This window comes from Mustelus asterias, chromosome 11, assembly GCF_964213995.1.
Source record: "Mustelus asterias chromosome 11, sMusAst1.hap1.1, whole genome shotgun sequence".
Lineage (NCBI taxonomy): Eukaryota > Metazoa > Chordata > Chondrichthyes > Carcharhiniformes > Triakidae > Mustelus > Mustelus asterias.
This window is the reverse complement of record NC_135811.1, coordinates 15886640-15902084: the sequence shown is the minus strand read 5'-3', so window position 1 is coordinate 15902084 and position 15445 is coordinate 15886640. Positions and strand designations below refer to the sequence as shown.

Genomic DNA, 15445 nt, shown 5'->3' with positions numbered 1-15445 from the left:
GATACACAATATACTGACATCATGGCAAAAGCAAAGGACATAGGAGGTGGTTGTTGAAATAAATTTTAATTACAATGTGCACACACTTGTGGGGAGGCGATGGCCTAGTGGTATTATCGCTAGACTATTAATCCAGAAACTCAACTAATGCTTTGGGGACCTGCGTTCAAATCCCACCACGGCAGCTGGTGCAATTTGAATTCAAGAAAAAAAAATGGAATTACGAATCTACTGATGACCATGAAACGATTGTCAGAAAAACCCATCTGGTTCACTAATGAGCTTTAGGGAAGGAAATCTGCCATCCTTACCTGGTCTGGCCTACATGTGACTCCAGACCCACAGCAATGTGGTTGACTCTCAACTGCCCTTCGGCAACTAGGGATGGGCAATAGATGCTGGCCCAGCCAGCGATGCCCATGTCCCATGAATAAAAAAAACTTACATAGCTACATTTGCAAAAAAGTGCTCGGGCTGAAATCTCACAGGGGCATTCCTGATCTCCAAACAAAACTCTCAGACTTTTCCTCAATGTCTTGTAAATAGCTGAATTTTTGCCCACCTGTCTCCAAACAAATAACAGGCCAGGTATTCCCTAAGCCAGGGTTTCTGACCCGCTTGCATTGTGGCGACATGCCATAACTAATGAGTTGAGGCATACAGGGTGTCCTGAAAGATTCACGTGAGCCCCACTAATGTGTGCTGGCCAGGCAAGCAACTAGGCTCGTGAAGATCTTCGCAATTCAGGGTTGCTATCTAGGGCATGGTTGTGACAGTGGAATTAAGGCAACCATTTCTAAGCTGTTGCCACAGTAATGTAATCTTTATAAACAGATCCTGAGTACGAAACTCATGTTTCTCAGCATAATTAAGAATAACAGTGGAAGCTGTCAGACTACATTTTTACAATTATTCATTTGTATTAGAAAGGATTATGCTTTTGTTCAAGGCTTTATCCGAAAATAGCGCTTCTGAAACTATTCAAGAAATAATTTGTTAATAAGAGAACTTAGAAAATCTAACAGTGAGGCATAGTTTTTTAAAATAATTTCATTTGATAGTACAACAATGGTGGCCGTACAACTGCAGTATTGATGCCCTTGCTTGATAGGTCATCCTCAGGTTGTGGAGATAGAGTTTCGTGCTTGCAGGGCCTAAATTGTTCAAAGGTTGAGCACCTTCCACATTATCTTTAAACATGCACAACAGAACAAGGGGTCACTGTCTAAGAGAAGAGTTGCAGATATCCAAAACGCCTGTGACTTAATAATGTGTTGCAACCCCCAAAGGAGGCCCAAAGTTTGTAAATTCAATTTGACGCAGTGCATCTTGAAGAAGGGAAACATTGCAGCCACAGTACAGACTGGTGGCGGAGGGAGGGAATGTATAAAACGGTGAATGGGGTGACCATTCAAAGCAGGCTGCCTTGTCCTGGATGATGTCAAGCTTCCTTGGAACTTTTGAAGTTGCACTCATCCAGGCAAGTGGAAAGCATCCATCGCATTCCTGACTTACCCCTTGTAGGTTAGGACAGGCTTCGGGAGTCACAAGGTGAAGAATATCCAGCCTCTGAACTTCTTTGGCAACTAAGTATTTATGTGACTGGTCTAATTCAGTGTCTGGTAAATGGTGACCTCCAGGACATTTGATGGGGTGGGAATTGATATTGATAATGCTGTGGAGCCTCATGGGGAGTTGTTTAGAGACTGTCTTCTTGGGAATGGATGAATGAATGAATGCCTGGCACTTCTGTAACGTGAATATTACTTGCCACTTCATTATTTGCAAATTGCAAATGGAACACTATGCAACATCAGTGATCACCCCCAGTCTGAGTTTGTAATAGAGGGAAGATCATTGAGGAAGGAGCTGTAGATGGTTGGGCCCATGACACTGTGCTGAGGAACTCCTGCAGTGATGTCCTGGAGCTGAGATGATTGGCTTCCATCATCAGCAACAACCACAGCTTCCTTTGTGCCAGGTATGACAGCAACCAGTGAAGAATTATCCCCCAATTCCTATTGACATCAATTTTATTTGATGTCAATCATCACCGTAGTGGCTCGGATCTCAAACAATGATGAGATGGAGTACAGGAAAGAGATAGAAAATCTGGTGAACTGGTGCGACAACAATAATCTCTCCCTCAATGTCAGTAAAACGAAGGAGATTGTCATCGACTTCAGGAAGTGTAGTGACGGACATGCCCCTGTATACATCAATGGGGATGAAGTGGATATGGTTGAAAGCTTCATGTTCTAGGTGTCCTGGTCCCTCCACGTCGACACTATAGTTAAGAAAGCCCACCAATGCCTCTACTTCCTCAGGAGGCTAAGGAAATTTAGCATGTTTGCTAGGTCTCTCACCAATTTTCACAGCTGCACCATAGAAAGCATCCTTTCTGGATACATCATAGCTTGGTATGGCTCCTGCGCTGACCAAGATCGCAAGAAACTACAAAGGGTTGTGAACGTAGCCCAGTCCATCACGCAAACCAGCCTCCCATCCAATGACTCTGTCTACATTTCCCACTGTCTTGGCAAAGCAGCCAGCATAATTAAGGATCCCACGCACCCTGGCCATGCTCACTTCCACCTTCTTCCGTCAGGGAAAAGATACAAAAGCTTGAGGTCACGTACCAACCGACTCAAGAACAGCTTCTTCCCCGCTGCCGTCAGACTTATGAATGACCTACCATATATTAAGTTGATCTTTCTCTACACCCTAGCTATGACTGTAACACTACATTCTGTACTCTCTCCTTTGCTTCTTCCGTTGCAACACATTATTAAGTCACAGCATATGAATGGTATGCTTTGTGTAGCGTGCAAGAAACAATACTTTTCATTGTATAGCAATACATGTGAAATGATAAATCAAATCAAATCATATCTGCAATTCAGCTCTTCTGTCCATGGTTGAACAAAAGCTGGAATGATTTCAGGAGCAAAGATATAATACCACGAGCCAAACTGAGCTCGTGCCAAGCAAGTTATTGACAAGTAAGTACTGCTGGATAGCATTGCCTTGACCTCTTCTGTCTGATGACTGAGAGCAACTTAATGGGCTGGTAATAGGCCAAGTTGGATTTGTTCTGCTTTTCGAAGGCCGGACACACCTGGGCAATTTTCCATTCTGTTGGATAGATGCCAGTATTGTAACCGTACTAGAGCAGCTTGGCTACAGGCACCAGTAGCTCTAGAGCTCAAGATTTTGTGTGTTCCTTCCATGGAGACCAAACAATTTTTCTCTTCTCTGCTGAATTTTCTGGAGGTTAGCATCATGCAACTTTTTCTTTCCTGCGTCCTCTGTATAATGGCCTTTATTTTTGTTTGATGTACCTGCCAGATCTATCAGTGACATACATTCTTGAAAAATAGGACAGAATCATACGAGAGAATATAAGTAGGAGCAGCTCATTTAGCCCTTCGAGCCTGCTCCACTATTTAATACAATCATGACTGTTCTTCTACTTTAATTCCACCTTTTCCACAGTAACCCATATTAATTAATTCCCTTAGAACCCATTAGCAGTCCAGACAGCTGACATTCAACGCAATGAGCCAAGGACTTTCCTACTTAGTTGCTGCTACCAACTCTGCGGTTGCAATCTGAAGCAGACGTGTGGGTGGGGCGGTTTGGGGTGGGGAGTTTCATGGGGGGTGGTGGTGTCCTTGTTGGGGGGGGGGCGGGGGGCTTCCGTTGCGGAGGTTTGGGGCAGGCGGAGGTTTCCCTGGGGGAGAGGGATTCCAGGACCATTAGGGGGAGGGAGTGGTTTCCGTTTCCATGGGATGGATCCTTTTTAAAAAAGAATTTTCTGATCAGGGGCCAAGGTTGCTGACAGGGCAGTCTCTGGATGGGCTCTGTCCCTTCCATGTTTTTCCAAAGTGCTTGAAAATTTGGCAGGACATGGCGGCTTGACGGTGCTGCGCTCCGCTTTGCTTGCCCAAGAGACATCCGCAGTGCAGCCTCACAGCACCAGAGACCCGGGTTCAATTCTGGCCTTGGGTCACTGTCTGTGTGGAGTCTGCGCGTTCTCCCCGTGAGTTTCCTCTGGTGCTCCGGTTACCTCCCACAGTTTGAAAGACGTGCTGGTTAGGTCCATTGGCCATGCTAAAAATTCTCCCTCAGTGTACCCGAACAGGAGCCGCAGTGTGGCGACTAGGGGATTTTCACAGTAACTTCATTGCAGTGTTAATGTAAGCCAACTTGTGACACTAATAAATAAGCTTTCAACTTACTTAAAGGCTGCATTCTAATTTTGAAGTACCTCAAGCATGGTTTTCCCATTTTGAAGGAGATTTGCATACGGCAGAGCATTGCCCTCATTGGTGCAAATCTAGTGCAATTTACTTTATGCAATACTGGGGTTGTTAATGTGTAATCATCAAAATGTTGCTACTCTTGGCTTCTTACCTCTCCAAAATGACAGTGATTATGTGCGAGTTCCTTCACAGTGCAGTTATAGAATTTGGGTGCAGACTCACCGGCCGTTGCAGCGAGGACGGAGAACTTTGGCGTTCGGCCAAATCTTCATCCACTGCAGCTGGACAGGAAATCCCCCCAGCGTCAACGGCTGGAAGATTCTGCCCAATGTTGAATACTTTACCTGTACCTTCAAATGTGTTCAGCTTTCGAGTCCAGTCATCTGGACTCGAAACATCAGCTCTTTTCTCTCCTTACAGATGCTGCCAGACCTGCTGAGATTTTCCAGCATTTTCTCTCTTTGTGTTCAGCTTTACCATTTAACAAGTGTAACTCACAGGTCCTGATATTTACGACAACAAATACTTGCATTTACAAGGCACCTTTAACATAGTTAGGTGTCCTACCCTGCTTCAAAGGAGTGCTATTAAACAATTTTTGACACTGAGGCACATAAGGAGATATGAAGGCAAAGATGACCAAAAGATTGATCGAAGAGGTAGGTTAAGAGGGAGGTCTTAAAGGAGGAAAGAGTGAGAGAGAAATGAGAGCTTTAGGAAGGGAATTCCGGAGCTTAGGGCCTAGGCATGTGAAGGCCTAGCTTCTAATGGTGGAGTGAAAAAAAAATAGGGATTTACAAGCTCTCTGAGAGCAGCTTTAGCCAGTTACTTACGTAGCGAGCTTAAGGCTCCTGGTTTCTGAGGTTCAGCAGAACTGACTCATCAGAGAGTATGACTATCTTCGTGCCAATTGTCTGCACTGAGTGCAGAAGCTGAGAGTTTGTCAATGAGGAATTTAGGTGAAGGGGAAACTATAAATTAATTAAGAAAAATAAATGTAATTTACACAAGAAAGATGGCAGGATGGGCGATGTGTCACAGCTGCAGCACGTGGGAGCTCCTGGATGCCATTGCAATCCACATCAACTATGTCAGTAAATGTCTGTGGCTTGAGGAGCTTCGGCTCAGAGTTAGTGAGCTGGAGGTCGAGCTGCAGACATTGCGACGCATCTGGGTGGGGGAAATTACCTGGACACTTGTTCCAGAAGTCAGTCATGCCCCTGGGGTTAGCATCGTCTGATTTGGTCAGGGGCAGGAGGTTGTGACTGCAGGTTAGGGCATCGAGAAGGTGGGAGAGGAGGAGCCTCAGCCCTCGCAATGAAGCAACAAATTCGAAGTTCTTGCTGTTTCTACATACTGCGGACGAGCAGACTCACTGTGGTACACAAGTCATTCAAGTTGGGGAAGTTAAAAGGAATGTAGTGGTAGTCGGGCACAGTATAGTCAGGAGTTAGACACAATTCTCTGCAGTTGAAAGCAAGAATTCGGAAGACCCTGCTGCCTACCCAGTGCCAGGGTTCGGGATATCTGCTCTCAGTTGGAGAGGAACCTACAGCGGAGGGGGAGGATTCAGCTGTCGTGGTCCATATAGGGACCAACGACATAGGTAAGGCTAGGAAAGCGGTTCTGCATCGGGAGTATGAGGGGCTAACACCAAATTAAAAATGAGAACCTCAAGATTAATCTGGATTATTACCTGAGCCATGTGAACATTGGCATCGGGTAAATAAGATCAGAGGGATGAATGTATGGCTCAAAGTCTGGCGTGGGAGAAGTGGGTTCCAGTCTGTTGGACACTGGCACCAGTACTGGGGAAAGTGGAGTCTGTACATTGGGATGGACTTCACCTGAACTGTGCTGGGACCAGTGTTCTAGCGGTCACACAACTTGGGAAGTAGCAAGGGTTTTAAATTGAATAGAGTGAGAAAGGGGAAGAATGAGTAAGGTAAAGGGAAGTGACAAGGCGATAATGGTGATGATAATCAGAGTATAACAGGAATGGACAATGACTGTGAACTTAAGAGTCTGCTAGCAGTTCAGGTCATCGTTTACAAAAACACCAAAAAACCAAATATAGCAGCATGCAGAGAAAAGATAATATTACCTGCAACTTCAAACAAAATTGCCTAAAATTGAGCCCTTTTAGATTCAGTCAATGGGCTATCAGAACACAAGAATATACTAGATTATGTACTGTTTTTTTCATTCTGATATACTGATGCAGCATCCCATTTCCTTTGTCTTCAAATGTGTTAACAAATTCTGTCTTATATTTCAGTCTATTGTTCAGGAGAATAGGAGATTTTCCTTCACCCTTGTGTATGTTGCCAGGTGTGATGACTCATTCCTTACTGGGGGATAAGTGCTAATTAAAACAGATCCTTCCTTCTCAAAAGTGGTCTCTTTTCATCTAATGGGTGGAACACTGCGGCTTTGATATTAACCCACATGGGGTGAGGGGGTGGGGTTTAAAAATTAAAGATGGGCCAACTCCTCCTAACTATTTTTACGTCAATGGGTTGCAAGTTGTGCGTGTTTCCTCTCTTGGAGAATTGGAATGCTTTATTATTGTTTTCGCTTCAGGCAGCCACAGCGCAGTTGGAAGCCGGAAATAATAACTGTTGACCAAGTTTTCCAGGGGGCTTTGGAACCCTAGCAGCAAAATGGAAGGTCAAGCTGCCAATTCCAGCAATTTACCGTGTTTAGAGCACTCCTCATGGGCCAGGAGAAGCAGGAACCCTCTCTACAGCCCTTATAGGGATCCTTTGGCTTCCCTTCTGCTGATTGTGACCCCCTCCCCACTGCCGCTGAAGTTCATTATTTTGTCTTTATTATCTCTACCACCCTCCTTCCCCCACGCCCCCAACTCCCCACCCCACCAGGCTCCGATCTCAAGACCTGTGCCCAATAGTCTCTAATGTCCTTTTGGGAAGAAATCTGCCGTCCTTACCTAGCCTGGCCTACATGTGACTCCAAAGCCACAGCAATGTGGTTGATTCTCAAGTGCCCTCTGAAATGGCCTAGCAAACCACTCAGTACAGCACAGGAACAGGCCCTTCGGCCCACTCAGTTCAAGGGCAACTATGGGTGGGCAATAAATGCTGGCCCAGCCAGTGGTGTCCCTGTCCCACATATGAATAAAAAAAAGTCTTCCTGTAACAATTTAATCAAATAAATCTGGCAATGTAGGTCACAATAGAAGGTAAAGAAAAGTTTTCTATTCCCCTTGACAATCGACTGAAATATGATACAGAATTGTTTAACTCTCTTGGAGACAAAGGCAAGGGGATACTGCATTGTTATATGAGAATTAGACGATAGTACATAACCCAAAATATCCCCATGTTCTGGTGGCTGAATCCTTGACTCTAAAATGCCCTTCCACTTTTAGATGCACATATATGACATTGCAGGCTTTACAATATTTTGTTTTTGCCAAATGTACTGAACATTAATTAGTAGTGGAGGTGGGATGCGATTTTCTGCCCCTATTTTTGACAGGGGAGGGAAAGGCGGTGGGGACAGATATTCCAATGGGATTCCACAAATGCCTTTTACTCTGGCAGGATTTCTCACTCACCTTGATCCCCCCGACCCTTTCCAGTAACTTAATGGGGCTCCCGCCATCAAAGATCAGGAACCCAATTACATTATATTTACATATCATTATTGGGCTTTCCCGCTGTGTTATCCCCCATGTAAGGATTCCACCCCCCCCCCCCCCTCTCCCCCCACCCCTCCCAGTGTGACATCATGTTTGTGGGGTCTACAACGGGTGTGGATCATTGGGCACCTGGCGAATGGTCCCTTCCAGGAACGCAAAGATAAGTCTTTAGCCAGGGGGAGAGGGTCATGCTCAGTCAGTACCCTGGCACTGTGTGCAGTCACAGTACGGAGTCTAACAACACCAGGTTAAAGTCCAACAGGTTTATTTGGTAGCAAACGCCACTAGCTTTCGGAGCGCTGCTCCTTCGTCAGGTGAGTGGGAGATCTGCTCATAAACAGCAAACAGGGCATATAAATTATTCATTATTCATTATCCTGTAAATTGAGTTTGTGTCTTTATATGCGCTGTTTGCTGTTTATGAGCAGATCACCCACTCACCTGACGAAGGAGCAGCGCCCTGAAAGCTAGTGGCGTTTGCTACCAAATAAACCTGTTGGACTTTAACCTAGTGTTGTTAGACTCCTTACTGTGTTTACCCCAGTCCAACGCCGGCATCTCCACATCATGACTGGGGGTAGTGTCAGGGGTGGGGGCTTCCAATGTGGAGGTTTGGGGTGGGGAGTTTCATGGGGGGTGGTGGTGTCCTTGTTGGGGGGGGGCGGGGGGCTTCCGTTGCGGAGGTTTGGGGCAGGCGGAGGTTTCCCTGTGGGAGAGGGATTCCAGGACCATTAGGGGGAGGGAGTGGTTTCCGTTTCCATGGGATGAATCCTTTTTAAAAAAGAATTTTCTGATCAGGGGCCAAGGTTGCTGACAGGGCAGTCTCTGAATGGGCTCTGTCCCTTCCATGTTTTTCCAAAGTGCGTGAAAATTTGGCAGGACATGGTGGCTTGACGGTGCTGCGCTCCGCTTTGCTTGCCCAAGAGACATCCGTTTATTTTGCATTACATTCATCAGCGAATGCTACGCAATTGCACCGTGTTCACTATTCTCAAAATAAATAATAAAGTATCTATTGTACTGAACTGAAATCAGATTGAGATACATGAATTGTGAGATGGGGGGGAATATAGGGACCGTGAATATCATACAGCATACATTCCAAAAATCCCAGCAGCTAAGTTTAGAATTCCCAGATATGGAATGATGGATTGGAAACGAACATTTTCAGAATGAAGAGTAACTTTAGGAGAGATTAGAACCATCATAGTTTAATGTCAGAATTATTTAGCTGTCAAAGTTATTAATCTAGCTCAAGGGCATTATGTTAACAAGGCAGCTTTGATTTCAGTGACATGAACAGAAAATCAAGACTAGATTACAACATTCAGTCTATAATCTCCACGTATAATATGAACAGGGGAAGAGTAAGTGAAGTATGTAATTATTTTCTACGAAAATGAACCTGAAATCATATATCATTCAGATGAATGAGGGGGGATCTCATAGAGACTTATAAAATTCTAACAGGACTAGACAGGGTAGATGCCGTTGGTGGGGGAGTCCAGAACCAGGGGTCACAGTCTGAGGATTCAGGGTAGACCATTTAGAATGGAGGTGAGGAGACATTTCTTCACCCAAAGAGTGGTGCGCCTGTGGAACTCATTATCACAGGAAGTCATTGATGCCAAAACATTGAATGTATTCAAGAGGCGGCTGGATATAGCACTTGGGGCGAATGGGATCAAAGGTTATGGGGAGAAAGCAGGATTAGGCTATTGAGTTGGACGATCAGCCATGATCATAATAAATGGCGGAACAGGCTCGGAGGGCCAAATTGCCTCCTCCTGCTCCTATCTTCTATAATTCTATGTTTCTATAAGAGTTTTTCCATTACCCCCACCCTTTCTGGGGGATTCAAAAATGTAATTGACTTGTTCCAATGCGATGGTGTGTAGTGTGATATGAGGAAATATAAATATGAAGGAAATATTGAAAAACAGGATAATTCTGTTGAAATAATGTGGGTTATATGGCAATTTGTCAGAAGTGTTTAACATGACAGAAAGAAGAGGGAGTGTGGGTGGATCAGACTGTTTCTGGTGGTCGAATGGTCATGGATGTGGTGCCATAGATAAAAGATTGAATGTTAAAGGTTTAGGATAGAGAAACATATGAGGCGATGGAGTTCATGTAATGGATATCAGTGAAGAAATCACCATTCTGAGTCTGGAAATTAACAATAGTTCACTGTCACTTTCAGAGCAATGTCATGGAATCATAGAACCCTACAGTGCAGAAGGAGGCCATTCGGCCCATCGAGTCTGCACCGACCACAATCCCACCCAGGCTCTACCCCCACATATTTACCCGCTAATCCCTCTAACCAACACATCTCAGGACTCTAAGGGGCAATTTTTAACCTGGCCAATCAACCTAACTCGCACATCTTTGGACTGTGGGAGGAAACCGGAGCACCCGGAGGAAACCCATGTTAAGTGATTTTGGATGTGAATTCATGCAAAATATAGCTACATAAACTGGGCATCATTTTTTTATCTGTCTTGAATGTACTAATGTACATGTAATGTAATGTACGGGCGGCACGGTAGCACAGTAGTTAGCACTGCTGCTTCATAGCTCCAGGGACCTGGGTTTGATTCCCAGCTTGGGTCACTGTCTGTGTGGAGTTTGCACATTCTCCTCGTGTCTGCGTGGGTTTCCTCCGGGTGCTCCGGTTTCTTCCCACAGTCCAAAGATGTGCGGGTTAGGTTGATTGGTCATGCTAAAAATTACCCCTTAGAGTCCTGAGATGTGTAGGTTTGAGGGATTAGTGGGTAAATATGTAGGGATATGGGGGGGCCTGGGTGAGATTGTGGTCGGTGCAGACTCGATGGGCCGAATGGCCTCCTTCTGCACTGTAGGATTTCGATGGTTTCTATGGTTTCTATGGTTTCTAAAGAGGGGCAGTGTAGCCACCTCCCATCGAGAAGGTGGAATCTCACATCACTTTAAGTTCACATTGTGTAATAAGTCTTCAGAGGCAGAAGTCCCTTCACCAAAATCCCTTTATGTACAATTCCAACAGCAGTACACAGAGTGCTATCAGTCAGCAGTCTACCTTCGGGAGCGCCAGAGGAACTGACACTCCCGGTTAAATACAAGGAAAAGGCTCCCTTATTGGTCCATCATTAATCAGGGAACTCTTTTTGTCCAACCAAATAAACAAAATCAAATTAACTTAGGGACAATTCAAAAGGGCAGCCCCCTAAAAGGGGTGGGGGGGGGGGGGAGGGGGGGACTGTCAGAGACTCCTTAATCAGGGAGTTCATGTTCCAATAGGCCAACTTCAATGGCCTGATTGAAATCATTACACATTGACTGCACTGTCTTGGTCCACAGAGGCATTCTTCTACATCAATCACAAAAGATTATCCTACAGATACCACAAGCAATTAGGAAAACAAATGGTTTGTTGGCCTGTCTGACCAAGGTATTGGAGTATAATAGTAAAGATATATCACTGCAATTTCACTGGACTGCAACAGGAGTACAGTTTTGGTCTCCTTATTTAACAAAGCATGTGCTTGCATTAGAGGGTGTGCAGAAAAGATTTACAAGACAGATTATTGGGATGAGAGGATTTTCCGAACAGGACAAATTGACTCACCCATTTCTGAAGTTTAAAAGGGTGAGAGGCAATCTGATTGAAACATATTTTGAAGGGGAATGGCAGGGAAATGCTGGGAGGATGTTCCCCTGGCTGGGGAGACTAGAATTAGATTTCACAGTCTCAGAATAAGGACCATGTAGCACTGGAATGGGACAAATTTCTTCACACAATTTCCGCACATCCTCCTCGTGTATGTCTGAGTTTCCTCCAGGTGCTCCAGTTTCCTCTCACACTCCAAAGATGTGCAGGTCGGGTGGATTGACCACGCTAAATTGCCCCTTAGTGTCGCAAGGTGTGAAGGTTAGGGGAATTAGCAGAGTAAATATGTGGGGCTACGGGGTAGGGCCCGGATAAGGTGCTCTGTCGGAGAGTTGATGTAGACTCGATGGGCCGAATGGCCTCCTTCTGCACTGTAGGGATTTTATGGAAAGGATGGTGAATATTTGGAATTCTCTGCCCCAGACAATTGTTGGTACTCAGTTGCTGAGTATTTTGAAGTTAGAGGTCTATAGAGTTTGGGATAGCAAGGGAATGAGACAATATGAGGACAGTGGATGGTGCAGCTGAAACAGAAAATGAGCTGTGATCTTACAGAAAGTCGGAGTGGAGTTGAGGGGCCAGGCGGCCTAGTCTTCCGCCCATTTGTAGGTTCTTTTGTTTTTAATCTTTGCAGCAGCTTGAAATCATGTGTCTCAAAACTGTACATGTGATCCACTGAGCTGGAAATACTTTGAATGAGTTGTTGTTACTGTTAATTGGAAGTACATGCTCCCACTGCCCTCCCTTAAATGAAAAGTGGGTTTCTTGAGGAACGGAAAACATTTCAGTTTGGTTTTGGTCAGAATTAGACCAACGTTCACAATAACAAAACACTCGATACGTGTGACACTTAGCACATAACAAGTTTTGGGTGATTGATCACAATGTGATGTGACTAAAACAATTCACTGAAGAAATTTGTCGAATTTTGCTCAGTTTTCCTGTACTATGCGAATTATTTTTTGCGTATATATTTTGGCGCGATTGTAAGCTGTGAATTAGGCCTGGCTTGCATCAGGTAGCTTTCCCCTTAATTGAGAGATAATTGACAGAATTGGACAGAGTGGATAAGGAGCAGCTGTTCCTCTTAGTTGAAGGGTCAGTCGCGAGGGGACATAAGTTCAAGGTGAGGGGCAGGTGGTTTAGGGGGGATGTGAGGAAAACCTTTTTTACCCAGAGGGTGGTGACGGTCTGGAATGCACTGCCTGGGAGGGTAGTAGATGCTGGTCGCCTCACATCCTTTAAAAGTACCTGGATGAGCACTTGGCACATCATAACATTCAGGGCTATGGGCCAAGTGCTGGCAGATGGGATTAGGTGGGAGTTCAGGTGTTTCTAATGTGTCAGTTTGGACTCAATGGGCCGAAGGGCCTCTTCTGCGCTGTATGATTCTGTGATTCTATGACTCTAGAATTGTGCCCTTAAAACCAATGATTACTGGCCCTGGCCACTGTGACAAACCAGGTGCCAAAGCAATATTACTTGTGTTAATATCATTCATATTAGGAAGGATTGCGGTTGCTTTGAATGGAAAAGGAACTAAGCTGAGAAAATAATGATTTTTAAAATTCATTCGTGGGACATGGACGTCATTGGCTGGCCAGCATTTATTGCTCATCCCAAGTTGCCTGAGGGCAGTTGAGAGTCAACCTCATTGTTGTGGCTCTGGAATCACATGTGGGTCAGACCTGATAAGGACAGATTTCCTTCCCTCAAGGATATCAATGAACCAGATGGGTTTTTCTGACAATTACCATCAATAACTCATTCATTTCAGATTTAAAAAAAAAATTGAATTTAAATTCCACCAGCTGCCATGGCGGGATTCAAACCCAGGTCCCCAGAACATTAGCCGAGTTTCCAGATTACTAGTCTGGCGATAATACCACTGGGTCATCACCTCCCCTGGAGATGTGAAGAGGTTGTCGGTTGTAGAAATGTATTGAAGTTAGAAGATCAATATTGCTTCCACTGAACAGTGAACAACTCCTTAGCTCCCCTCCTCTTCCCTCACTGAAAATCTGAAAGATTTATTGCAGGAAATACACAAGATGAAATTAAGAGTTTCCTGTTGGAAATGCTGATGTTTAACACACATTCCCATTTGTTTGCAGTCACAACGCGTCTTTGCAGATGGAAGTTCATATGACACAACAATGGAAATAGCCCTTGAGCCAGCCGAACCTAATGCAGGTGGTGTAAGTGTCAACATTATTCCATGCGTTGCTTTTCATCTCAACTTGAAATTATTCCCAAGACTGCTGCAGTTAACTTTTATTGTAAACAATAATGAGTTCATCAGGTGCACCTTGCAAAGCAGATTCTAGTTAAGGGAATGAATGATCCAGACACAGTTTGGTAAAGTCGGTCGAATTCAAACGTATCCCAGTGTGTTCCCAACACTACATGCATTGTGCAAAATCTGCTGTTAAATTATTTTAATCTAACAATCCAATGTTTGCGACATGAATATATTCTTGCCAATATTGAATTGGATGATGTTTTTTCAGGTAAATTTATTTCAAATTTCCCTTCTCATTCTTGCAGTTAACATCCTTGGTAGAAGCTTTAAGAATGCAGGACAGCCTGAAATGAGAAAAGGCCGTTCATCTTATCATTTTTGCATCTCTGGTCGATCCAGCATGGGTGGCACGGTGGCACAATGGTTAGCACTGCTGCCTCACAGTGCCAGGGATCTGGGTTCAATTCCGGGTGACTGTCTGTGTGGAGTTTGCACCTTCTCAAGGTGTCTATATGGGTTTCTGCCGGATGCTCTGGTTTCCTCCCACAGTCCAAACACTCCCACAGTGCAGGTTAGGTGGATTGGCCATGCTAAATTGCCCCTTAGTGTCCCAGGATGTATGGGTTTGGCGGGTTAGATGGGAAAATATGTAGGGTTACGGGGGATGCTCTGTGGGAGAGTTGGTGCAGAGTCGACAGGCCAAATTGCCTCCTTCTGCACTGTAGGGATTCTATGATGGTCATATTTGAACTCACATCACAGGATTAACCACCCAGGCCTCTAGATTAATAGTCCAGCAACATAATAACTGCATGACGACACTCTAAGACTTCTTATAATGTTTCAGGATAAATAAAATTCTTCACTCCCAAGAAATTACTTTTTGAAGGTGGAGTCATGCAGGCAAGTATGGGCAGAATGATTAATAATGTGGTTATAAATATGTTGGTTTCTACATTATGCAATGAGATTTGTTCATTCCATAGACTGATGATCTAATGTGGCATGTTCACACCTATCAACGACAATTCAGCAACAACTGCAGTGGTGTAGGAGGACACTATAACCCTTACAATATAGATACAGGGGTAAGTGGCGTCTCCTTTTAATCTCTTTACACAGAAAAAACAAATACATCAAGCATTTAAAATTGTACTGGTATTAAATTGAAATTGGGCACCTTTCTCTTAATAATAAAATATTCATTGGTGTTATTACAGAAAGGAATAAATATTTCCCTTTGTGTGAAAAATTAGGAATTATTTTGCTAAATCTTTATTGGTTTACAATGACAGTTGAGTAAAACATGTTGAACTTTACACGGAAAGTAAAATAAATCCCTCACTCTGTTCAGATTAATTTGATAGGAACGAGAGGGCACAGATTTAAAGTGTTTTGCAAAAGAAGCAAATGTGATGTGAGAAAAATCTTTTTCACACAATGGGTAGGATTCTCCCAAAACAAAACTAAGTGCCCAACAGGCGGGAAAATTGGAGTATTTCCTGCCTGTTTTTTGAGCGTACTTACCAGAACGAATCTCCGACACTCTGTGCAGTGTGGAGTGCCTCAGCGTGATTCGCGCTGAAAAGTGGTGGGCTATTCTGCCCGAGAGACGAGCAACA

At 44.3% G+C, this 15445-nt stretch overlaps 1 protein-coding gene across 1 annotated transcript in view; it reads left to right on the top strand.

Moving 5' to 3' along the window:
• The window catches only part of cusr (Copper-only SOD repeat protein), a 124313-nt gene that overhangs the window by 66581 nt on the left and 42287 nt on the right, over nucleotides 1-15445 (top strand). The window contains exons 4-5 of the mRNA XM_078223191.1: nucleotides 13696-13779; nucleotides 14810-14911. Coding sequence (XP_078079317.1) covers nucleotides 13696-13779; nucleotides 14810-14911 — 186 coding nt within the window. The remainder of the gene's footprint in view (nucleotides 1-13695; nucleotides 13780-14809; nucleotides 14912-15445) is intronic.